This window comes from Camellia sinensis, chromosome 5 (genome assembly GCF_055761805.1).
Source record: "Camellia sinensis isolate YWXY chromosome 5, ASM5576180v1, whole genome shotgun sequence".
NCBI classification, from domain to species: domain Eukaryota; kingdom Viridiplantae; phylum Streptophyta; class Magnoliopsida; order Ericales; family Theaceae; genus Camellia; species Camellia sinensis.
In genome coordinates this window covers 126195886-126221931 of record NC_138965.1, presented here as the reverse complement: position 1 = coordinate 126221931, position 26046 = coordinate 126195886, and the positions used below count along the sequence as shown (strand labels likewise).

Below are 26046 nucleotides of genomic sequence, written 5' to 3'. Positions count from 1 at the left end.
CCATCATCATCCCCCAACGGGTCCACCCTCACATTAACTACTTCTTCTTGTGCCATTTCTAGGGCTTGCTCACAAAACACTTCTGACGCAGACGCAAGGAAGTTGAGAGAATGCTACACAGATATGTCGCACGCCGTGAAGGAGTTGACACTTGGATATTTTGAGTTTTTGTACAAAGGTAGGTGAAACGCATTATACCCAAAACCTACGGTTTTACCCGTATTCCATGGATCCACATTAATTTTCGCCCGTTTCAAAACCTTTCAAATCAACTGCCAAAACCGCCTTTTCAAAACCCCCCGTGACCTATCGTTTCATTTTCTGCCCCAACGCTTCATTTCCCTCCACGATACTGCCACGTGTGTGGCCACGATGCACTGTCCCCTCCCCTTACTCTGTCCTTTCCATTTTCACATCAGCACATTTTTTAGCCCCGCGCCGTCCTGGTCGGCACGCCTCACAGTCGACCCCTCCCGCTCGGCCACCCTCGCGGTCGGTACGCCTCACGGACGACCCCTCCCGCTCGGCCACCCTCGCGGTCGGCACGCCTCACGGACGACCCCTCCCGCTCGGCCACCTTCGCGGTCGGCACGCCTCACGGTCGACCCCTCCTGCCCGACCACCCTCACGGTCAGTTCCACCCGCCCAGTCACCCTTGCGGTCGGCACACCTTCCAGTCGGCCTCTCCACTCGTTTCACACTTCTCTTCCTTCTTACTATTCCCTTCGTTGGTCTAAAGCTGCACTCGGAAATGGGGGACTACTGACATGGATAGGCCCACAAGGCATACGACCCACAATAAACCACCCCAAACCCATCGCTTGGGACCAATGGCATAACCCGGTTGGCAAAGCCCAAGACAGCTGGAGGCCATCTAGACATGGAGGGCCAATGGCATTTGGGCACATGGCAGGTAGGACACGGGCCACATCAGCAGACAAAGATCTGCAGAGTTATTATCACAACACATCACCATTAATGCATCCCATCACGGCATTTATTACGACAACACCCCCCCCGTCGGAACAGAGCCTCCATCACCCTGAACAAGGTAAGCTACGGCACAGGCTTTCGGCGAAGAAAAGCACGTCACAAGAGACAGGAAAAATGATAACTAAAGAATATAAGGAAGGGGAGGAGGACAAGAAGAAGGTTAAGCTATCTCTCTCTCTCAATCCCTCTCTACACAGTTTTTCTCATACTCTACTCTACTAATTCTCACACCGGAGGGTTCACTGGGGGACTACCCCGTTCCCCTCTGGGCTTGCATGCAGGTCACCTGACGGAGTCATCACCCTGAGCCGGAGTCTGAAGAGCTTGGACCGGTTCGACCCATCCACCCGGGAAGCAGAAACTTATAACCTCATCAATATGTATGAATATGTGTACAGACGTACATATATATGTATAAGAAGATGTATATGTATGTGTGAAGGAAGTATATAAAAGACATAAAAAAAATAAAACCGAGTTTTTTTTGTTCTAGAATAGCTCCAAAGAAAAGGATAAATTATAAATACACTTTCTAGGGTTTGCTTAAAATACGATTTGCCCCTTATGGTTATGAAAATTACATCATGTCGCTTGAAATTTTCAATTTCATAACAAATTGTCCATTTTATTAATAAATCATAAAGTCAATTAACAATTTTTAATGATATCATAAATTTATTTCAATTAATAATTCAAGTAAATTTTATCATTAGATAGCAGAGTAATTAAGAATTTTATTTTTTCAGTTAATTCTTTCAAATAAAAAATCCTAATAAACGGGTATTTGTAATTTTTCAAACCATAGGGGCAATCAGTATTTTAAGCAATTCTCAAGGGGTGTATTTATAATTTATCCAAAAAAAGGATGAAAGTCTATAAACAACCCATAGATTTTACCTATAGATGTATATGGAATTATCAAGAAACGAATAACAATTTGCTTTACACAAAAAAAAAAAAATAGTGAATAATATCAAAGGGCAAAATCATCCATGGAAAGATGGAAACAATTTTTTTTTAGAGTTTTGCTATTAACACCTACCTTTATTCTTTGAAGCTCCTATTTTTTTGAGCCTACGCCTTATAAATTCAATTTTAATAATATTTCTTTTAACGCCCCACTTAATACCAAAATTTATCCATATTTATAATATCATCACCCAAGTTATGTACACCCACCTCATTTGCACACCCTCTCTCTCCATCAACAATAAAAAACAACGATCCTTCTCCATTAGCGATACCCTCTCCATCATTGATGGTGCAGATTGACCGTGTTGAAAATTGATTGAATCATTTTGAAACCCTAATTGAATGCAATTTCCAATCCAAGAAAACTGGGCTCTTCGATTTTGATAGAAACTGAGAACATTGTCATTTGAATCGAAGTTTATACTCCTAGATTTGTTGGAAATCGACCCTCCAATTGGGTTTTTATGTTCAGAACTAAGTAACCAAATAAATTTCTCTTGTCCAGCATTGTGTTACTGAACTAAAAGGATTCGTTCAACATTATGCTTCTGAACATAAAGGATTTGTTTAGCATTGTATTGCCAAATATAAATGATTAGTTAATGCAAGGATCGAAAAGATAGATAAATTTACCAATGTAATGGAAACCTCGTTTGAGTTGTTGTCATTGTCTTCAATTGTTCGACTCATCTAACCAATAGGTTCGTTCGATGCTGCAATAGTACCGTCGATCGTTGTTTGTCTTTTGGTGAAACCAACGACAATGATTTCTATATCTAATACATATATCTATGGTTTTGTTGTTGCTAAAAAAAAAACAATATTGATTTATGATCAGGGTTTATGGTAGTCATGAGAAGACGAATTGTGATTATGGTTTAGGTTAGTCATAGTCGTCCATCTATTGAATGGTGATTTCTTTTGGTGGGGGTGGAGGTAGGTGTACAATAAAAAATGTGATCCTAGAGTGTTTGAGATGATCTAAATAGGTATACTTTTTAAATTTTTATGAAAAGATGTGAAAAAAAGTATAGAGGTGATTTGACCCAAAAAAGGTAAAAAAAAAAAGTGCACTTTTATAGATTATGCCAAATTGTCTTGATTTGGTGGGTGTGTTCTATTAGAAGTTGTCATTTATTGTAATTTTATTGTACGTTATAATTGTAATAAAAAAAGTTAAAATTAAGGTTCCAACGAATAAATGTATGTGTTAATAATAACACTTTTTTTTTTGTCCTTAAGAAAGAAAACACTACTTTTTGAAGGAGTTTACAAAGTAAAATAGTTGGCTCTTTAGAATCCTTAGGTGTTTGGGAGTATGGTTTTCAAAACCGGACCAGATTAACCCAGTCAGTTGAACCGGTCCTTGGTCTAGTTTGAGTCTCTGCTAAAACCATTCTACACAAATAATCGGCCTATTTTAAAGCATCTCCAATGGTATTTGCTACAAAGTGGCAATTATAGCAATGAATAGTAGTAAATTGCTAAATTATAGCAATGGTGCTCCAATGGTCACATGCTATTTTGGCAAATCTCAACCAACTTTCCCTCCAAATTTGTAGTTGTTGTTTGGATATAAGTTTTTCAATGATTTGTGTGTGTGTGTGTGTTTATTTTCTGTCTTTTGTGACCTTTTTTCAAATGTTTCTAAACAAAATTATATGTTTATATTATACTCAATTAGACAAATATAAAAAAAATAAAATTTGAAAAAAAAATAAATATAATTTACCCCACCAAAAAACATAACACTAAAAAAATATATATATATATATTAACTACATTAAAAAATAAACAATCACCAACTATCCACCAACAACTATCCATTATTCATCCAGCATTCATGCACCAATTACCATCCATTATTTACCCAACATTCATTCACCAACAACCACCCACCAACAATCATCCATCATTCACCCAGCATTCATTCACCAACAACTACTTACTCAACAACCAACCATTATTCATCCACCATTCACTTACTAATAACCACCCATCATTCACCCACCCACAATTTTCTCTATAAATTATACTATAAGATTTTTTACAATTTTCATATTCACCTACCTACAGTTTTTGTATATTCTAAACTCTCTATGCCCACCCACAAGATTTTTTTTTTAAATTTTCGTATTCACCCACCCACTCACCCACCCATCCACAATGAACAATTTCACTAAAGTCGTATTGAATGGAGATTTTGATGAATTTTCATCATCTGATGATGCAACTGTTAATAACGCAACAAAGAATACAAGCGTTAACCCTAAACCAACCAACCATACATGTTTGTTCCACAAAGTGGTCATCGATACATTAATTGTGAGAGAGTCAAAGGCGACAAACAAATTTACAGAGATTACTTTGCAGATAATTCTGTCTACTCAGAAGAATACTTCCGAAGACGTTTTTGAATGAAGCGGTCAATATTTCTTAGTATCTTACATGATATTCTACAAGTCAATGAATACTTCATCCAAACCCAAGATGTCACTGGTGTTCCTAGATTGGATTATTTGGTGTACAGAAGATGACTGTTGCACTTCAAATCCTGCAATACTGGATACTTGTTGATGCTGTGGACTAGTACATCAGAATCGGCGAAACTACTACAATTACCGCATTGAATTTTTTTACTAGAACGATTGTTACTATCTATGAAGGCGTTTACTTAAGATCCCCAAATGAGGTAGAGCCATTGCTTAAATCCATATGTATTTCAATGACAAAAAGAGCACCACTGGATTATTATCTAACGGTTCAGATGAACCCTCTAGAATAATCTTGAGAAGCATCTCCCAATTCTGCTTCCTCTCTATCTATCTCTCTGTCTCTTTCCATTCCAGAACCAGACACAAGAATTGGTATCTCCCTTCTCTCTCTCTCTCACTGTCTCTCTCTTTCTCTCTCTCTCTCACCGTCTCCATTCTTCCTCAATTACTCTCACTCTTCGTCTCTTACTTTCTTCATCACCACAACCATATTACAACCACAGGAACCACTACCACCACAACCAACAGAACCATCACCATACCCACTGCCAATCTCCAACCTTCAAATCCTAAATTTTCTTCTCTCTTCTTCAACCCTCTTCTCTACCACAACTCCCTATCTCTCACCTTCTTCTCACCATCTTCCTCTTCGATCTCTTTTTCTCTCCTTTCATTCTAAACCCTTTTCCTAACCCTAACCAAAATGATCCTCTCTCTCTCTCTCTATTCTAAACCTCTTCTCCAACGATCCTTCTCTCTAAAAAATGATCCAAACTCAAAACCATAAGAAAGACCATCCAAAGAAAACGAAAAATATCAACCCAAAGTCGTAACGAATATGATCCAAATATGAAGATGAAGAATATGAAGCCAAATTCCTCTTCAAATTGCAGGTATTTTTTATGATATTATCTTGCTGAAATTCAATTTTTATTTTTGCAATTGATTGCTTGAAATTGGTGAAATTGATTTATTCATATTGTTTGAAATTCTTAAAATTCATATTTTTTTTTTTTGGGCTTCAAGTTGATTTATTGATTATGAATTTTTAACTTCAGAATTTATTTACTTTTGGGTGAATTTTTGAGTGAATTTTGCTTTTGTTTTAGAACTTTTTGCTGGGAAGGATGATGAGAAAAAGAGGAACGAAGGGAAGAAACGGTTGATTTCAATGACTTGACAATTGCCAAAGCTTGTGTCATATTTGACACAAGTTTTGACATTTGACAAATATAACAACCGTCAAAACTTACCATTGGAGAACACCATTGGTCCACACTAGCTATAAAATGAATTTGGCTTCTCCAATGGCTCTTACAAAATTCATTTCAATCTTCAGTTAAAATCGCCAAATTAGTTGACCCAGTCACGATTCAGATGAACCGAATTGAAGTGGCTGTCTTCCTTACATTAAAAATGATATACCAAATAAAGGTGCCAAGATTTGAAACCATGGCCTCTGGTACAAATAGAGCCTCTATTGCCAACAAGCTACTTTGCTATATATATATATATATATATGATTTCTATCAAGTACCTATAATATATAATATTTTATATAATTATATATATTTATAAATTTAGGAAGTCTAAAAATTACAAATCAAGTTTTATTTCGTAAATTATTAGCAATATTTGTATTTATATATTTATTATGAGATAATTATAACGTCATAATTTAATCCGGTTTGACTCGACAGTTGAATCAGTGACTCGCTTACGCAGTTTCTTTTATAGTTCATTCATTGATCATATTTTCAAAACATTGTTTGAAAGAGCTTTGGAATTGTAATTCCACCTCTTAATTTGCAAGTGGTGTTTGGTTGTAGTTTTCAAAAATTAATTCTACACTCACTTTTGAAAACTTCTTTGCATGCGGGAAAATTTGGCTAGCCCGGTTGTCCCCCCAGACATCCCCCTAGACGTCCGGCCGGTTGACCGGAACAGTGTACTTTTTTTTTTTTTTGTGCACCTGGTATTTTTACATTTTAAATAAGAAAATATTTTTAGAATTTTTTTTAAATTTTCTATGAGCTTTGAATAGGATTTTGGGTTAAGTGTTTGGTTATGAGTTATAAGTTTTTGAATTAAATATCACATGTCACATCATTCATTTCAAACTCAATTCAAAACTCTTTTCAAAACTCATAACCAAACAAATTTTTCACACTTAAATTATAATTCAGAAACTCACAAACTCAAGATATAACTCATAATCTGAAATCATATTTAGAAAATTTTACCAAACGCTACCAAAATTTTTAGTCAAAAACTAAAAAAAATTGCTATATGTTATAAAATTACTCTACATACGTCTTTTAGTAAAATTTTTTAAAAATTATTCTATCTACATCTTTTAGTAAAAAAAATTTAAATTGTTAAAAAAACCAACTTTCTAATTTTCAAACGAGTCATATCCGACTAAAAATGACTTTTGAGTGATTTTTTTTGGGATATTTACCAATAAATCCTATCTCACAAATAATTTTACCGATTGGTCCTAAGGTTATTTCTGTTGTTCTGATTAGTCCTATTAGTGGGGAAATATCTTACCAATTGATCCTATTTCCTTTGTTTAGTAACACTGAGTGGTCAATTATACCCTTCTGTGTGTGTGTCGTGTGACATACATCATTCTAAGGCAAAAAGCATAAAGGGCCTTAGTGTACTTTGTTGATGTGTGGCACCCATTGTGTGTGTCACGTGACATACATCACTCCAAGGCAAAAAACATAAAGAGCCTTAGTGTACTTTGTTGATGTGTGACACCCATTGTGTGTGTCACATGACACTCAAAGGCAAAAAGCATAAAGAGCCTTAGTGTACTTTGTTGATGTGTGCACCCATTGTGTGTGTCACGTGACACTCCAAGGCAAAAAGCATAAAGAGCCTTAGTGTACTTTGTTGATGTGTGACACCCATTGTGTGTGTCACGTGATATATCGTGCGTTACGTGACACACCCTCATAAAGAGCATGCATCTTATAACATCTAAATGAGGGCATTAAGGTCCCTCAAAATATCCAATGACTAAACGGTTTATTAGAAAAAAATTGGGAACAATTGGTTCACAAGTTTAACATTTGGGATTTATTGGTAAATCTCCCAATTTTTTTACCTTTTTTTTAAAAAATAAAAAGTAAGATGACTTTTTATAATTATTTTTGAGTATTTTTTTTTACTTTTTTTTTTAAAAAAAAGAAGTAAGATGACTTTTTATAATTATTTTTTGACATTGGTTGTTTAGGATGATCTAAATAAGTGTACTTTTTAACTTTTTATAAAAGATATATAGAAAAATCGAGAGGTAATGTGATGAAAAAAAGATAAAAATATAGATATTTTGGGGATGTCAAACCATTAAACTGAAATTGTGTCTTTCCAAACAGCCCTTAAACTGGACCGATTTCTCCCAAAGTAAAACCAAGGATAAATTACAAATACATATTTCAGTTTTATTTAAAGGGTAAATTATACTGACACCCCTGAGGTTTATGTTTATTGCAGTTCCCTCCTTTACCTTTTAGAAATTACATCTCCCTCCCTGAGGTTTAAAGTTTCATTACAGATTCTCGCCTCAGTAATTTAATTTTTTAAAATACCAATTTTGCCCTCACTGGGTAAATTACATTGACAACCCTCATATTTTAGAAATTACAATCCTCTCCCTAAGGTTTAAAGTAGTATTGCTAATTGCCTCCTCGGTTAGTATTAGTTGAAAAAAAAATTCATTGAAAAGAAAAATTAATTGAAAAAAAATTTTGTTAGTAAAATTATTAATTTTTTGTTTAAAAACCAACGTAAACTCATTTTTTGAATTTACGTTGTTTCATTAGATTTACAAACTGAGACAACCATTTATAAAAAATAATTTTTTACAAAAATAAAAAATAATTATCATTTTTATATAATTTTTATTTTTCAAGTGGTTAGAAATAATTTTTACAAATTAAATTGAAACAGCCATACGTATGTATATAACATGCCCAAAAGTTAAAATGATAATTATTTTTTACCCTTAAATGATAATTATTTTTTAGTTTTTATTTGTTAACCAAATTAATTTTTAATTTTTTTAAAAAAATTTTAAAAATCAAACCATACATAGTCTAAGAATCTTTTGATAAGTCATTTTCTTACGTTGGTAACTTATTTAATTAATTGTTAATTTTATGATATTTTTACCATCTGAGGTCTGTTTGGTAACTATTTCGTTTTCAGTTTTCAATTTATATTTACAAAAATTTTAAAAACTATCATAAAAACTTGTTTGATAATTTTTTTGATTTATAAATTGTTGTCTTAGCTTGTAAATTTGAGAAAAAAATGAGTTTACGTTGGTTTTTAAACAAAAATCTAAAAATTTTACTAACAAATTTTTTTTCAATTAATTTTTTTTTCAAGTAATTTTTTTTTTCAAGTAATTTTTTTCCAATTAATTTTTTTTTTCAATGAATTTTTTTTCTAACTAATACTAACTGAGGGGCAATTGGTAATGCTACTTTAAATCTTAGGGAGGGGATTGTAATTTCTAAAATGGGAGGGGTGCCAATGTAATTTATCCAGTGAGGGCAAAATTGGTATTTAAAAAAATTAAATTGTTAAGGGGGAAATCTATAATGAAACTTTAAATCCTAGGGAGGGAGATGTAATTTCCAAAAGGTGAGGGGGAACTTAATAAACATAAATCTCAAGGGGTGCTAGTGTAATTTACCCTTATTTAAAATACGGATTGCACTATATAGTTTAGAAAATTATAAATACTTTATTGTCAGAATTTTTTATTTAACAAAATTAATTAAAAAATAAAATTCATAACTATTATTCTAGGAAAATAGGGGAGCCCCCAGAACCCCCAGTGGGTGTTAGTTGGTCCATTTTTTTTTTCTTTATCTTTGACCCCCCGCGTGTGGGGATAGTGGGGGTCACCCCCAACTTGGGGTCTGCAGCAGTGCTGATTATTCTATATAATAATAAAATTACTTGAATTATTAATTAAAATAAAATTTTGATATCATTAAAAATTGTTAATTGACTTGATAATTTATTAATAAAATAAATTATTTATTATAAAATTAAAAATTTGAAGAGGCGAGGTGTAATTTCTAAAATTGCTGGAGATAATTTATAGTTTAAACAAACTTTAAGTGTATATATAATTTAGACTGTGGCTTGTGTCCAGTCCGTAATTGGATTAGACGGTAGTATTGGGCACATGGGCCCACTACAAAGTTTGTATCGATAATCCAAATCGTTGTATGTATATGGCTTGTCGAATATTTCATTCATGCAAAAAATCATGTTGATCGGATATTGATAACTACATAATTAGATAATATTTTTGTTGACGTTTAGTTTGATTTAAAAAATAATTATTAATAGAAATGCGATATGATCAAGTAGTAATTGATATTCGATTAACGTAATTTTTTTTATAAAAATAATATATTCGATGAGTTATATACATTAAATAATTTAAATTATTAATATGAGCTTCATAATGGATTCCTGAAGATCCAATAATACGATTCAGGGTCGGGCTATTTTGGGAACTTGGCTAAAAGTCACTTTTTTTGGTTAGTAGCAAAAGTCATAAGTTGGCTTTTTTGGCTTTTTTTTCATTTGGCAAGTTGGTTTTTAGCCAACGGTGCAATTACAATTTTACCCCTCATGGGTCACAATGTGTTACATAGGTTCAGTTGTAAATATTTTAAATAAATGGGGGTAGTTTAGTCATTTTATTATGATTTGACATCATAAACAAATATTAATAAAAAAAGTTAAAAGTCACTTTTTACCAACTTCCCAAATCATTTGTCTAAAAAAGTAAAAAATTTGGTTAAAAGCCAAAACGTCACTTTTTACCTTCTTCCCAAAACAACCCGAAGTGAGTTGGCTTTTTAACTTTTTGGCTTTTATGACTATTTTATCCTGGGCTAAAAAGTTTGGTTTGAGAATGATTTTTTGGCTTTTTAAACTTTTTTTGTGAGAGAAGAGTGTAATGATTATGAGTTGAATGTGATATTTTATTTTTTGTAATTAAAATAGCCTATTTTATATTTTATGACTAAAATAGTCAAAAAAATCCAATCTAGCTCTTCCCAAACAGAGCCTCAGCAGGATAACCTTATAATTTATTCATAGGAATCCGCTAGGTCAACTCCCCCCTTCCCAAAAAAGGAAGGCAAATTATAAATACTCTCTTTAAAATTTGTTTAAAATAAAAATTATTTTTTGTGATTTAAAAAATTACAAATATCTTATTATCATATTTTTTTATTTAGCATAATTAATTAAAAAGTGAATTTCTAACTATTTACCTATATAATAATAAAATTATTTGAAAATTATAAATTGAAATAAAATTTTAAGATTATTAAAAACTGTTAATTAATTAATAAAAAGGTCTATTTATTATGATAATTAATAAAAAGATCTGTTTATTACGAAATTAAAATTTTTTAAAATATAATATAATGTTTAAAATTATAAAAAATTATTTATAATTTAAATAAATGTCAAGAATATGTTTATAATTTGTCAAAAAAAAAAAAAAAAAAAAGGCGAGTGGAGCTCTTAATTCTGCGCTCCATCTCGACTGCGCGTGAGAATTTATTTTCTTTAAAAAAAAAAAAAAGATTCTGAAAGAAAAAAAATTAGATATTTGACTATTGATGAGTCTTATCCACGAGCCCTCTTTTTCTGTTCGATATTTGTTTGCTTGTCTTTCTTCTTCACGTCTCTCTGAATCCTATCATCATCACAACTGTACTCTCATACACAAATAGTTTTAGAGGGAGAAAAAAACTAAGAGAGAGAGAGAGAGGAGAGAGAGAGCGCTCTGCCCCAGGAAAAAGAAAAATTCAGATAAGGACATGTTATAACAGTTGTGATTCACCAATGGCGTGTTCTGTGCATTTCTCAGAGTCATAAATTTCTGCCACCGATCATTCAATTCAAAACCCACTTTCAAATTCACATAATTGATTCGAAAACCCAGCTGTTTTTTTGTCTTATTCTGGTTGAACCCATTTTGTGGTAGAGCTTCTTGTTCAAAACTAGGGTTTGGGTTTTGCAATGGCATTGATTTGAGCTCTGTTTTGAGGGTTTTGTGTTGGGTTTGAGGACGCTTGGTGTATAAGGTTTGAAAAAAAAAAAAAAAAAGGGTTGGTGAGGGTGGACCTGTTCAGTCTCTCTCTCTCTCTTCTTTGTCTTCAAAATGAAGCATTTTTTTTTTTCTCTTTCTAGGGTTTGGTAAGATGTAAAATTAGTTTATATTTCTTGCTTTGTCCTTAAAGCTCTAAGCTCCTCTGAATTCAAACCCTTTCGCTGGTTTTCTTTATTTTTTTATTTATCCTTTGTCTGAACTTTTGATCTCTTTGTATTCATGTCTTAAATCATTGGTCAGTTTATTATAAGCATTGACTATTTTAAAGATTTTATTATATTTTATATGTTATATTTTAGTATTTTATTTGTAGATTGAATGATGCGTCACTTTGTACTATGAACATGTGCTTTGGGATTTTGTTGTTTATCTTTTGCTCGAAATGTGAACTCTTCTGAAGCCCCAAAAAAATCCTTACTGTCTTCTTTTTGTTTATTGTATTTTTTTTTTTCATTTTAAATTTAGTTTTAAAATTCAAGAACATTGTGAAAACACTGTTTGGTATTCAAAAATTGGGTTCTGTTTTATCTCATTTGAACTTCAAGTGCTTTTGATGGGTTGAATTTTCAGAAAGTTAAGATCATAGAGTGGATCTCCTAATTTTAATAAAAAGACTGGTAAATTAGTTGAAATTGAGTTTTGGGTGAAAGTTGGTTTCCAGTAATTTTCTCCAGAGTAAATGTATGGATCGAAGGGAAGCTATGGCACTGTCAGGGTCTGCTTCTTACTATATGCAGAGAGGGATGTCCGGTTCTGGGTCTGGGTCTGGGGTACAAGGATTACCAGGTCTTCGATCAATTACTAATCCAAATGTTTCGTTTCAACCAAATGTTGGGGGCAATTCTATTGGATCAACGGCACCAATAGAGCCTTCATTGGCAATTTCACCTCACGGAGGTAATGCGGGTGCACCATCTGCTGTGCAGCCCGGTGAACCTGTAAGAAGAAAAAGGGGAAGGCCTCGAAAATATGGGCCCGATGGGAACGTGTCATTGGCATTGTCTCCCACTTCATCTACTCCTCCGGCCATGACTCCAAGGTCCCCAACCCAGAAGCGGGGTAGGGGACGGCCACCGGGGACCGGGCGAAAGCAACAATTAGCTTCTCTTGGTAAACATTTTATTGTGGCTATATCCCTTTGTGTGATATTTAGATTAACCATCATGAACTATGCAGTACATTTTCTGTTTATTTAGGAGAAGTTCTTTTCATCTTTTCTAAATTCTAACACTTGAGTGAATTCGCAGTTTACAATCTATTGCTCCTTGTGATCATGTTTTAAGTACCAGCCTCGAATGCTTCTAGTGTGTTTTAGCATGATTTAGTATTGATAATTGGATACTAGATGTGTTCTAACATGGAAAAGTTAGTGTGAAAATAAAATAACCAATAAAATATTACATGTAGGAACAAGTGCTCATTGGAACCACAAGGATCCTCTAGAGTGAAATTTTTCTAAAGTTTTTTAGAGTGCTACATTGTGTGGTTGAGATTTACTGACAAGTATGAGACTTGCCAGTAAATCTCAACCACACAATGTAGCACTCTAGGAAACTTTAAGAAAAAATCACTCTAGAGAATCCTTGCTCCATTGGAACAATGGGATTGCTTAAAATGTGTACTACCTGGCCCACTTGTACAAGATAAATGAGTTGATGCAATATTACATGTGCTGACACTTTGATCAGTATGTTTTGTATTAAATATTATTCTAAAAGTGCCCATCACTACTAAATATCCTCATTTCCTGCATTATAAGTTTGTTTGGCAGAGTTAACCACGCTGTTATTTTATGTAACAACTTCTATGTTCATCATTATTTAAGGGAAAAAAAAGGTTTCAGGATCAATATTAAAAAAGAGATGCAATTGTTGAACTTTGTATTTCACTTTTTGCTCTGATAGCTAGAACGTTTTGTCCATTTAAAGCGTTGTGCATTAAATTTCTGATTATTGTTACCTGAAAATGATAGTACCATATGAATTACATTTTAGAACGCATGTTGCGAAACATGGCATAGTGGCATACTTCCAAAAGAGTTAATTTAGTGATCCTAAAAGTTTTTCCAATATATTTCTTGAAGGTTCCCTCACGAGTAAAAGAATCAAATATGATGAACTAAAATATAAGGCGAGTGAAGTTTTGCCAAGGAAAAATGTCAAAAATCGGTTATAATGGCCATAAAAATGTGTTGCTATAGATGATTAGTTTGGGCCAAAAAAGACCCACATTTTATTGATGGTCTAATTGTTGAAATAAAATTACATTAGAAATACCTTAAATTTTTGTAGTATAATCTTTACAAGTCTACTCCTATTATATTAAATTTTAGAGCATTTAGCGTACTATGTTCCCGTTCCATGTATTGGAACAGTACACGTTCTACATAAAATAGTTCCTGACCATAATACCCAAGTCGAAGTTTTGTACAAATGTTGAGAGCAATTTGAGGCATAGAATTGGGCAGGCCCAGATATAAACCAGTCTATGTATGGTTGATATTGGTAGACACATTTGAACATGCCCACAGCAGTAAATGGTATAAACACTGAATGACAGTTCCCATGTAGGCAAGAGATGTGTATATATTATGAATGGTGGGAAGAGTTGCGACTCTTAATGATTGGTCATATCGGTGGGTGTGTATTTGGTGACCCTTGGTGTATTATAAATTCAGTCATGGTTTATAATTTTAAACTAAATAAAAGCATCCAATTTTCATGTGTTCGGAATGTGTTTGTGTCCCAAATGCATCGGACACAGATACTTGAGCCCGGGAAAGTGTTTGTGCTTCATAGACAGAAACTCTCTCTTTGTGCACATACACAATTTCAGATATCTTCTTTTCTTTCCCATCTCTTGGCTCTTGCTTATGTGTGATAAAAAATCTCATATGTTATTTACAGTTCAATTGCATTATTCTATTATGTTTTTGTAAGAATAGATGTATTATTGAATAATGTATGTTATATTTTACAAATGGTGGGGGGCTCTTTATATAGGAGATGTAGTGGAGTAGGTGGTAGTGGTAGGTGTGTAGTAGGTGGTGGTAGGTGGTGGTAGGTGGAGTAGGTGATGGTAGGTTTTAACAGCCCCCCGCAAACTCAAGGGGGGTAGGAACTAACCAACTTGAGTTTGGAGAGAGTAACAAAATAAGAAAATAATCTGAAAATAAAAAATGGATAGGAGACACTGTATGGTTGTGTCAGACCGTTGTAGAAGACTGTATGGTTATGGCAGACCGATGTAGAAGACAGTTTATGGGGTCATGTCGGACCGTTGTAGCAGACAATGTTGTGACAGTTGTTGTGACAGTTTACGGAGTCTTGCTGGACCCTTGTAGAAACTAACCGGAATCAATGTCGGGACAGCTTACAGAGTCTTGTCGGACCCATGAAGGAACTAACCGGAATCAATGTCGGGACAGTTTACAGAGTCTTGTCGGACCCATGAAGGAGCTAACCGAAATTAATGTCAGGACAGTTTACAGAGTCTTGTCGGACCCCTAAAAAGTCGCACCCTCAAAAGGCGTGTCCAATCTGTTAAAAGGCGTGCCATCAAAAGGCGTGCCAAATCTATAAAAAGGTGTGCCATCAAAAGGCGTGCCATCAAAAGGAGCACCCATGTTGTCGTCGAGCGCCGAGCGACGCATGATGCGCGTGTCTGCCTTGGCTATTTAACCAAGGTTGAGGCGAAGGCTGTGCAAACCGGTCTGAAACCGCCGAACATTTGCATTCTGAAATACTCTGTAAACACTCTGTAACCAATCCTTCTCTGAAAGTACCAGTCGGAAATCGCTGCTTCGCTGAAACACTCAGCAACCCAAAAACATGGCCTCTTCTTCCCGTCCAGCTACCCAGAACATGGCCTCCTCTTCCCGTGGTTTGCTCACGCTCTTTCCAGATCTGAACGAGTCCACAAGAAAAATAACTGGTGCGGTGGCCAGTGAACCTTAACCAAGCGCCTCTGGTTTTGCTCCGTTGAACTTTTCGATGCGGTCGGTGGAGCAAAAAATGGCGGTGCAAACTGATATTGAGGCCAATCAGTATACTTTGAAGTCATGTGTGGAGACCATGACGGCGGTCACAAACCTGTCGCATCGGCTGCAGAGTAGGACAAATGAGGTGCAACAGTTAAACGCCCAACTGGCTCTGCTCCAGCGCATGTATAAGGATGCGCGAACAGAGATAAGTGTGCTAAAGGCGGAAAATAAGGAGCTGAAGCGGAAGGCCACCGTTATGCTCCGATTTGGAGGTCCGCCTTATGCTGCAGTGATGCAGCAGGGAGTAGTGATCGTGTCCAGTGGAGTGGGAAACATGGAGGCAACAACGGCAAGGGCCACCCAGGACGGAGGCAAGAAGAAAAGACCGGCGGCAGAGTAGAGAAGAAAAATCCCGCCTGTGGATGAGGTTGTTGTGTGTGGGTTGTTTTTGTTTCTGTTTTTTTTTTTTTTTTTTGGTGTAAAATGGTGATCGGGGTGAGCCCCGACATGAATAAAATGAATTTGGTGTGCAGTTCGTCTTCTTCTTCTGCTGTTTTTTTTTTTTTTTTTTTTCTCTAATAATAATAATAATAATGGAAAAAAACAATGAAAAATAAAGTGGGAATCAAACGGAGGAGAGAGGGGACAAGCCCACATGGGTGTCTTGGAAACTATATGCTGGGTTTGATCAAAACCGTGGGCTTGAAAGTGAGAGAGAGAGAAGAGGATGATGGTCTGTGCAATATATTAAAATAAACATATATATATATATATATTAAAATAAGAGAAAGTTGAGTGGGGTTGGTGGTTTAATAAATAAACCATGGTTGGATTGCTTTGATTGAAGCCATTGATGAGATGATCTGGATCAGCTAGAAGATTGACGCACCGAACAAGCCACCACTTGGGCCCATTGTCTCAACCTCGTCTTCACCGAACAAGACGAAGGCAGGGACGTTCTCGGTGAGTTCGATTTCTTTGGGGCGGCGAAAGAAGGACCAGGACTGTTTGTAATTGTCTTGGACTTTGTCGGCGGAGATGGAGCCGCCGGAGAGGTGGACGGCGCTCTTGCCTTTCTGTTCGGCAGGGCCGAGGACGCAGACGAACCCGTAGAGGCTGCCGTCGATGAGAGAGGCGGTGCAGAAGAGAGTGAGAGCGTTCATGATGACCTGACCTTCTGGATCTTTCCATGAAGCCTTCCTTCGAGAACCTTCGTGCTTGATCAGGATGTGCGAAGCCCTAACTTTGTCGAAAGACATTGTGGTCTTCTTCTTGTGCTTGTCGGTTCGATCTGTTGATGATGAGATCGAAGAAGAGTTCTTCCTCTTTCGATCGGACCCTATTTTTACAGACTAAAGAGCTATGAAGCACGGACACCTCTCCGAGGGCTCCGTACCAGTGTCAGACACGTGTCGGACACGGACACGCGTCGGACACGCAGTGGACACGTGTCCGACACGCATGAGAGTGTGTCCCAATTTTTTTTTAATTTTTTTACATCCGGACACGTTTTGGACACGTTATAGACACGTTTGGGACACGCGCGGGGGCAATTTCACAGTTTAATGAAAAATTTTGGGGTCAATTTGAAAATAACCAAAAGCAGATGAAATTTGCCCTAATCTGTTTAGCCCTAATCTCTTGGAATCGACTATGGAATAGAAGATAAACAGCTGAGAAAGAGAGAAAGAAAGAAGACCTGACTTCGTTGTACGTCGTCTCTCGTCGATCGTTGCTCCACGTCGGTCGTCTGTCGTCTCTCGTCTGTCGTCGGCCGTCTGTCGTCAGTCGGCGATCTTCGATCTTCAGTCGATTTGCTGGTACGACTCTTCGATCTTCTTCGATCGCTCCCTCTCTCTTCGATAGCCCTCTCTCTCTCTGTCTCAGCCTCTTCTTTCTTTTATTTCTCTCTCTTCGATAGCTCTCTCTCCCTCTCTGTCTCAGCCTCTTCTCTTTCTTTCTTCGTTTATTTCATTTTTTTTTTCCTTTTCCTTTTATTTTGATTTTGATTTTGATTTTGATTTTTTTTTTCTTTTATTTTTTTTCTTTTATTAATTTAATTTTTTCTTTTCTTTTTCTTTAATTCTGATTCTGATTTTGTTTTTTTTTTCTTTTATTTTTTTTATATTCTGATTTTATTTTTTCTTTTCTATTATTTGAGGATATAATTTTAATAATGTATGTTTATTAATTTTATTATAGGGACCAATAATAATTTTAATAATGTATGTTTATTAATAATGTATGTTTATTAATTTTAATAATTTTATTAATTTTATTAATTTTGATGGAATGCTATTTTATATTAATTGTGAACGATATATATGATGTTAAATCAATTAAATGTTTATTTTTTATAATTTTAATAGTGTTATTTTGTATATTTTATTACCTTTATTTGATTTTTTTTAATAATTTTATGACATATAATAAATAAAATTAATTATATATATTGAACGTGTCCCCGGCGTGTCGTGTCCCCTATTTTTTGAAAATTTGCGTTTTTGCGTGTCCGTGTCGTGTCCGTGTCGTGTCGCGTGTCCGTGTCCGTGCTTCTTAGCTAAAGAGAGACTGGGATGGGACGAGAACAGAGGAAGCTTCAAGGAAGAAAATTGGTGGTGATGGGTTGACTGGGTGAGTCAAGGACAGCGACTCGAAGGAGTTGGGCGTGAAGGTGGTGGACTTGAAGAAATTTCAAGGTATGTGTAGAAAATTCTAGCGGACTAGGTTGAGGTCCGGCGGACGGCTTAGGTGACGTTGCCGTCCGCCGGTGAAGCGAAAATACTAGGTTCTAAACCTGCTCTGATACCATGTAAGAATAGATGTATTATTGAATAATGTATGTTATATTTTACAAATGGTGAGGGGCTCCTTATATAGGAGATGTAGTGGAGTAGGTGGTGGTGGTAGGTGTAGTAGGTGGAGTAGGTTTTGGTAGGTTTTAACAGCTTTGTTATTTGGAATGGGGTTTCAACCAAATGTTGGGGGCAATTCTATTGGATCAACGGCACCAATAGAGCCTTCATTGGCAATTTCACCTCATGGAGGTAATGCGGTTGCACCATCTGCTGTGCAGCCCGGTGAGCCTGTAAGAAGAAAAAGGGGAAGGCCTCGAAAATATGGGCCCGATGGGAACGTGTCATTGGCATTGTCTCCCACTTCATCTACTCCTCCGGCCATGACTCCAAGGTCCCCAACCCAGAAGCGGGGTAGGGGACGGCCACCGGGGACCGGGCGAAAGCAACAATTAGCTTCTCTTGGTAAACATATTATTGTGGCTTTATCCCTTTGTGTGATATTTAGATTAACCATCATGAACTATGCAGTACATTGTCTGTTTATTTAGGAGAAGTTCTTTTCATCTTTTCTAAATTCTAACACTTGAGTGAATTCGCAGTTTACAATCTATTGCTCCTTGTGATCATGTTGTTAAGCACCAGCCTTGAATGCTTCTAGTGTGTTTTAGCATGATTTAGTATTGATAATTGGATACTAGATGTGTTCTAACATGGAAAAGTTAGTGTGAAAGTAAAATAACCAATAAAATATTACATGTAGGAACAAGTGCTTATTGGAACAATGGAATTGGTTAAAATGTGTACCACCTGGCCCACTTGTACAAGATAAATGAGTTGATGCAATATTACATGTGCTGACACTTTGATCAGTATGTTTTGTATTAAATATTATTCTAAAAGTGCCCATCATCACTACTAGAAAAACAAAATATCCTCATTTCCTGCATTATAAGTTTGTTTGGCAGAGTTAACCGCGCTGTTATTTTATGTAGCAACTTTTATGTTCATCATTATTTAAGGGAAAAAAAAAGGTTTCAGGATCAATATTAAAAAAAAGATGCAATTGTTGAACTTTGTATTTCACTTTTTGTTCTGATAGCTTGGACGTTTTGTCCATTTAAAGGGTTGTGCATAAAATTTCTGATTAGTGTTATCAGAAAATGCTAGTACTTAGCGAGTTACATTTTAGAACGCATGTTGCGAAACATGGCATAGTGGCATACCTTGATTCCAAAAGAGTTAATTTAGTGATCCTAAAAGTTTTTCCAATATATTTCTTGAAGGTTCCCTCAGGAGTAAAATAATCAAATATAATGAACTAAAATCTAAGGTGAGTGAAGTTTTGCCAAGGAAAAATGTCAAAAATGGGTTATAATGGCCATAAAAATGTGTTGCTATAGATGTTTAGTTTGGGCCAAAAAAGACCCACATTTTATTGATGGTCTAATTGTTGAAATAAAATTACATTAGAAATACCTTAAATTCTTGTAGTATAATCTTTACAAGTCTACTCCTATTATACTAAATTTTAGAGCATGTAGTGTACTATGTTCCTGTTCCACGTACTGGAACAATACACATTCTACATAACATAGTTCCTGACCATAATACCCAAGTCTAAGTTTTGTACAAATGTTGAGAGCAATTTGAGGCATAGAATTGGGCAGGCCGAGATATAATCCAGTCTATGTATGGTTGATATTGGTAGACACATTTGAACATGCCCACTGCAGTAAATGGTATAAACACTGAATGACAGTTCCCATGTAGGCAAGAGATGTGTATATATTATGAATGGTGGGAAGAGTTGCGACTCTTCATGATTGGTCATATCGGTGGGTGTGTATCTGGTGACCCTTGGTGTATTATAAATTCAGTCATGGTTTATAATTTTAAACCAAGTAAAAGCATCCAATTTTCATGTGTTCGGAATGTGTTTGTGTCCCAAATGCATCGGACACGGATACTTGAGCCCGGGAAAGTGTTTGTGCTTCATAGACAGAAAAACTCTCTTTGTGCACATACACAATTTCAGATGTCCTCTTTTCTTTCCCATCTCTTGGCTCTTTCTTATGTGTGATAAAAAATCTCATATGTTATTTACAGTTCAATTGCATTATTCTATTATGTTTTGTTATTTGGAATGGGGTTAATTTTTCGGAATGTTTTGACTCAAGCCCAGAACTGGTTTTTGAATCAGTTGACCATAGTTCTTTTGAAATTTGGATAACATCTCTTGTCAATCTTCTCTAGATTTGTTGTCTTATTGTTTGATAAACTGGGGTTAGAAAGAATTGTCAGCTGAACTAGTTGCTCGTATCATCTACATTTTTTTTATGGTTTTGTTTAATTTCCCCTGAACTTGTTTACCGTACTGATGCATTGCTTTTGCTAAAGCACACTTCCGTGCTGGCCTATAATTTTGTTTGTTTCTTTGCAACCCCAAGCACTTTGAATGAGTAGTTTATGTGCAGTTATTTTCTTTAAACTTATCAGAAAATGCGGTTTTTTTTTATTTATATGTAGTTGATCTTTGTGCTTTGTAAATGATGTTGCATATGGTTTATTGTTTTTGTTAGGTGGATGGCTGTCTGGTTCGGCTGGGATGGGCTTTACTCCACATGTCATCACCATTTCCGTAGGAGAAGTATGTCATACCCTCTATCAATCTGTATTAGACCATTAGTACTTCATAAAGAAATAAACATTTTATCAGTTAGTTGAGTTGATGCCGGTAATAATGTCTAGGGTGCAAGGGTGCACTCTATCAGTTAGTTGAGTTGATGCCTGACATAATGTCTAGGGTCAGAAAAGATGAAATTCATCGCTGATTATTTTTTCCTTACATGAACATGTAAACATTTTCCAGGAAAGGGTTGAGTAAATCTGCTTGAACAGGCACAGATGCTAGTGAGTATATTTTTTGAAGAGAGGAGTTGATTTTATAACTTTAAAGCGAAATAAAAAATAGATATTGATGGAAGGGAGATTGGAAATGGAAGAAAAGGGTAAGGAATTCCTGGGATGGATTTTGTTTGTCTATGAACCTAAAAGCCGTGTTCAGTAGGATAAGTCATCTTAGGATAAGTAAAGATGAGTAAAGATGAAAAACATAAAGACAAATGATAATTGTACTAGACAAAGGGAAAGGTGTGGCTTGACCTTGCTTGATGTGGTCCTTGAATGCTTGAAAATCTGGATGAAGCTTGACTCTTTGAATTGCTGGCCTGGAACTTTCTCATATTTTCTAAGTCTTTGCATTGAGGAGCATTTTTGATCATGATTGAATTAGTCATTTCTTCTGTTTTAGGTTAACTGTCCTGGTGTTTCTCATTGAATTAATTTATGGGATTGTTTTTCTTAGAGTTGTAATATCTCCTTTGACGATTCTTGAAATTTCTTGAAATTGTTTATCTTTTCTTGCAGGACATCACAACAAAAATAATGTCATTTTCACAGCAGGGCCCAAGAGCTATATGTATTTTGTCAGCCAACGGTTCTGTCTCCACCGTGACTCTCCGTCAACCCTCAACATCCGGTGGCTCAGTTACATATGAGGTTTAAGGACGTAATATTGTCATTTTTTATTTATTTTTCCTTAAGGACATTGATTAATTGCTAATCTTTGAGAGAGTGTGTCTGTCTACACACATAAATATGTGTTTAATGGAGGATGGGTATGTATTATCATATTCCAAAGTGATACAATTTTGAGAATGATGGTTCAGGCTTTAGGTGTAGTTGAAAACTCTTGACAGAGGATAAATGTCCGTGTTTTGGTTGTAGAATGTACATATGTATATTCTTGTTATGTTATGTTTTTGAGGTTAACATTGATTTGCATCCATAAAATTCAATAAAATAAACATTAATCTGTTATATTTTTGGCAATCACAATACTCATCCTTCCAATGCTTTATTTTGTCATATGCTATTTTCTGATTACTTTTATGGTGGTTTCAAAAGATAAGAAAAGGCTTCGTTCTGTTTCCTGTTACTTTTTTTAGGTTATTTATTGCATATATTTGGATTGATTGTGTATTTATGTGTAAAAATGACTAGGGATCCATGGATCTAGTTTCTAGTTCAGATAAAAAAATATACCTACTTTTCCTTGTATTGGCTATTTGAATATGTATTTGTGATTCTTTATCTCCAATTTCATTTAATGTGTGTATCTGTTTGGGTGCTTGCATGTTTCTGTTTAAATGTTTTGCTTTTTACAGGATCCCTAGTAAAGAAATGAAGATAATTGTACGATTAGCTTTCCTGTTGTGTTTCTTTGCTCCTTAAGCTTTGCTTGAAAGAGTTTGGTTGTACTTTCTTGTTGGTTGATTATGCTTTTATAAATTGTGAAAGAACTGAAAATATTTGGATCCCTAAATTTCATGTAAACTTTCTAGTTTTCGATGCTGTCCTGGCTTTCCCTTACCTGTCTCAGTAGAACTCAAATGTCGAAAAATCGATCTGGCAATATTTTCTGTGATATGCTTGATTAGATTTTGTTATGGAAAATAATTGACATTCCAAAATTAGCCGAAAGTTACTCATGTTGTAATGCTATTGGATATGAGCAATGTTAGGGACTCCAAATGAATTACCAAATATTCTACCAAATACTTACATGGGTGTGGGTGCCAACCCATGTAAGTATTTGGTAATTTTTTTGGGGTCTTTAGTATTTTTTATTGGATATTGATAAAGTGGGCCCTATCCGAGTAATACTGTTTTATGAAGAATGTCATTCCCTCTGCCCATAGATTTTCAACATTGCATTGGTTGGTATTCCTCTTTCTTGTGCTATCTTGTATTTTAATTTTTATTTGCTAATGTTGGATATAATTCTTTGTAATTGTTTTACTTTTAACATGAGTCTTGACATATCGGCCTTTTTCTTGTGAAAAATTTTCTTTTGCATTTTTGTCACTGAGAAGCAAATATTTGTTGCTGCAATTTGTGCAGGGGCGTTTTGAGATACTGTGTCTTTCAGGCTCTTACCTGCTCACCGATAATGGTGGTCCCCGTGGTCGAACTGGTGGTTTGAGTGTTTTGCTTGCTAGCCCTGACGGTCGTGTCATTGGTGGTGGAGTTGGGGGAGCGCTTACTGCAGCCAGCCCAGTTCAGGTAACTTTTTTGTTCGTTTAAAACTCTCCATTACTTTATGTTCTCCTCATTCACAGTTCTCCTCTTGCCATTTCACGTTAATAATATCTAGATTTTCTACTGTTTCTCTACAAATATATTGTTATGATCACCTTTAATCCAGAAACGAGGTTATCTAGGGCAAGATATACAATAAACATGGTTACCGAGGATTAGCTGTTAAATTATTTCTGCAAGATTTGTCCCTTGTCTACCTCTATTTACCAGCTCCTACATTTTAAGCTTCAGTATCATTTTAGCAGCTTAAACACTTTATAATCTATATGCAAATATATAATAGCTGAACTGTAGAAACAAATTCATCTATGTGAATTTAGTTGTTTATACCATGGGTTTTGGCAGTCAAACCTTGGTAGCAAGAAAATCCTATTTGGGTGACATTTCTTACTTAGAAATGTGATTCTGCCCTCCCAAATAAGAAACTTGTGAGAAAGTTGCTCCCGTCAAGGAAGAAACTGGTTACCAACTAAGATAATGTCTCAAACATATAAATCTGACGAAAACAAAAGAAAAAATGCTCAAACTAATTCTTTCGTGAAACTGGGCAAATGTAATGAATTTCATCTTCCCTTCTTACATAAGTGTATATACTCAATTCAGATATAGAAAATATAGAAGGTGTTTGGGAAGTGAGTTTTTATGTAGATTTTAGTAGATGTAGGTTTTTATGAGATAAAAAATTTTTGGTGTTTGGGAAGATAGTTGGGTTTTTATGTGGTTGGATGTGATGTTTGTGAGAGAAAAAGTGAAATGATTATGGGGTTGGATGTGATATTTTGTTTGGATGTGTTTTTTTTGGTTTTGCAAAACTTTTGTCTTTTAGTGGAAAAAATGAGAAAAAAATTTGGGAACTTGCTTCCCAAACACCACCATAGAGTTTTGTGTCTTTCTATATCTCCCATGAATCTTGTTTGACTAAGAATCCCTATTGAATGAGATTCTAACAAAAAAAATTGTTAGAATATGTTTATATATTTAATTAATGAAATAAACATATACATGCTACCATATGCGCTCTCAACCTTATAAACTGTTATATGCCTTCACTCTCCTGCCCCAGCTCCTGCTCCTGATTCCGCTGCTGATTAAGCTCTCTTTACTGCCCTATGGGTTTCTAGCTACTGGGCTAATCCTCCCTGTGCTCATACTTTTGTACCATTAGCAATTGATAAAACTAAAACATGATTTTATGGACTAAACTGGCTGATGTGTGATTCCAGGTAATTGTTGGAAGCTTCTTGTGGGGTAGTCAAAAGACGAAGAACAAGGCTGGGGGAGGTCGTGAAGGTGCTGGAGATTTAGACGGTCCGACATCAGATAATCCAGTTGTTCCAACTACTGTTCCTTCAGGTCAGAATCTTACTCCAGCCTCTTCAGTCGGTGTTTGGCCAGGTTCACGACCAATGGATATGCAAAATGCACATTTTGACATTGATTTGATGCGTGAGTGACTGTTTTATTAGTAGATAGTTGAGCAATGTGTATATTTGCTGTTTAGTCAGTTGAATCTAATTCCTTAAGACCCACGCAAAAAAAAAAAAACCCTGATGGTTTTGGGCTTGAGGAGGGATCTTACTTCATATCCCATTGTAGACGGTTGGGTTGTACTACTATCTATTTAGTTTAATGGAAATTTAGTTGGAGTTCACTGCTAAGCTATTCTATTGAATTTATATTCTATGGGGTTATAGTTTGTCTTAAAGTGGAATTTGTAAAAAAAACTCAAGCTGATATGGGATGCATTAGTGAAAAAAATATGAATTTATTTAATTTAATTGAACATATATGCTTTGATAGAGCATAATAGCGAATAAAGATTCATATAGCCAACCCCACTTGATTAGGACATAATACTTAGTATGGTTTGGTTGGTAAAAGAGAGATCAGAGCATTCATGTCTTTGATTTAATCAAAATGCGGTCTCTTTAGTAGGGATAAACTATTTTTGTTTCATTGGTATTCAAAATGGATATACAAAAGTAAACCCTAAAAATTTAGTTTAAGTACCACACTCTGCATCTACTAGTTTTAGCTCAAAAAACATGCAGGTCTAGAAATCTACACTTAACCCCCAACTATGAAGCATGGACACGGATACATACACGGGTATGGACAAGTATACAACAATTTTGAAAAATTTAGGATATGGACACAACAAAAAGTATATATATATATTTATATTTGCTATGTATATGAATATAAGTTTAGGGCATCGAGATATTAGAGATATCAATGCACATGTTATGTAATTTTTTTTCACTTTTCTTTGCTCTTTGTTTTTATATATTTTACTTTGACCTCAAAATAGCTTTCTAAAATTATAACAAAAATCCATAAAGGTGTCATGAGCTAAGTCACCGGTTCACGATGTGGGAGTGGGAGCCAGAGCGGGCTTTTTTGAAATACCTTGAGAGCCCGCGTGCCCAAAGTTTGTATACATATATTTCAACAGATTGTTGAACACCAAAAAAATTC

At 35.2% G+C, this 26046-nt stretch overlaps 1 protein-coding gene across 2 annotated transcripts; it reads left to right on the top strand.

The window, feature by feature from the left end:
- Positions 1 to 11202: 11202 nt before the first annotated feature.
- LOC114294943 (AT-hook motif nuclear-localized protein 11) lies at positions 11203 to 25226 on the top strand. 2 transcript variants are annotated; one of them, XM_028239129.2, is made up of 5 exons: positions 11203 to 12738; positions 20988 to 21055; positions 21835 to 21966; positions 23371 to 23532; positions 24792 to 25226. In XM_028239129.2, the coding sequence occupies exons 1-5, from the start codon at positions 12312 to 12314 to the stop codon at positions 25020 to 25022; spliced, it is 1020 nt and encodes a 339-aa protein (XP_028094930.2). In that variant the 5' UTR covers positions 11203 to 12311; the 3' UTR covers positions 25023 to 25226. The 2 variants fall into 2 exon arrangements, with proteins under 2 accessions (XP_028094930.2, XP_028094931.2); XM_028239130.2 differs by lacking the exon at positions 11203 to 12738 and adding an exon at positions 18555 to 18870.
- The last annotated feature ends 820 nt before the right edge of the window (positions 25227 to 26046 follow it).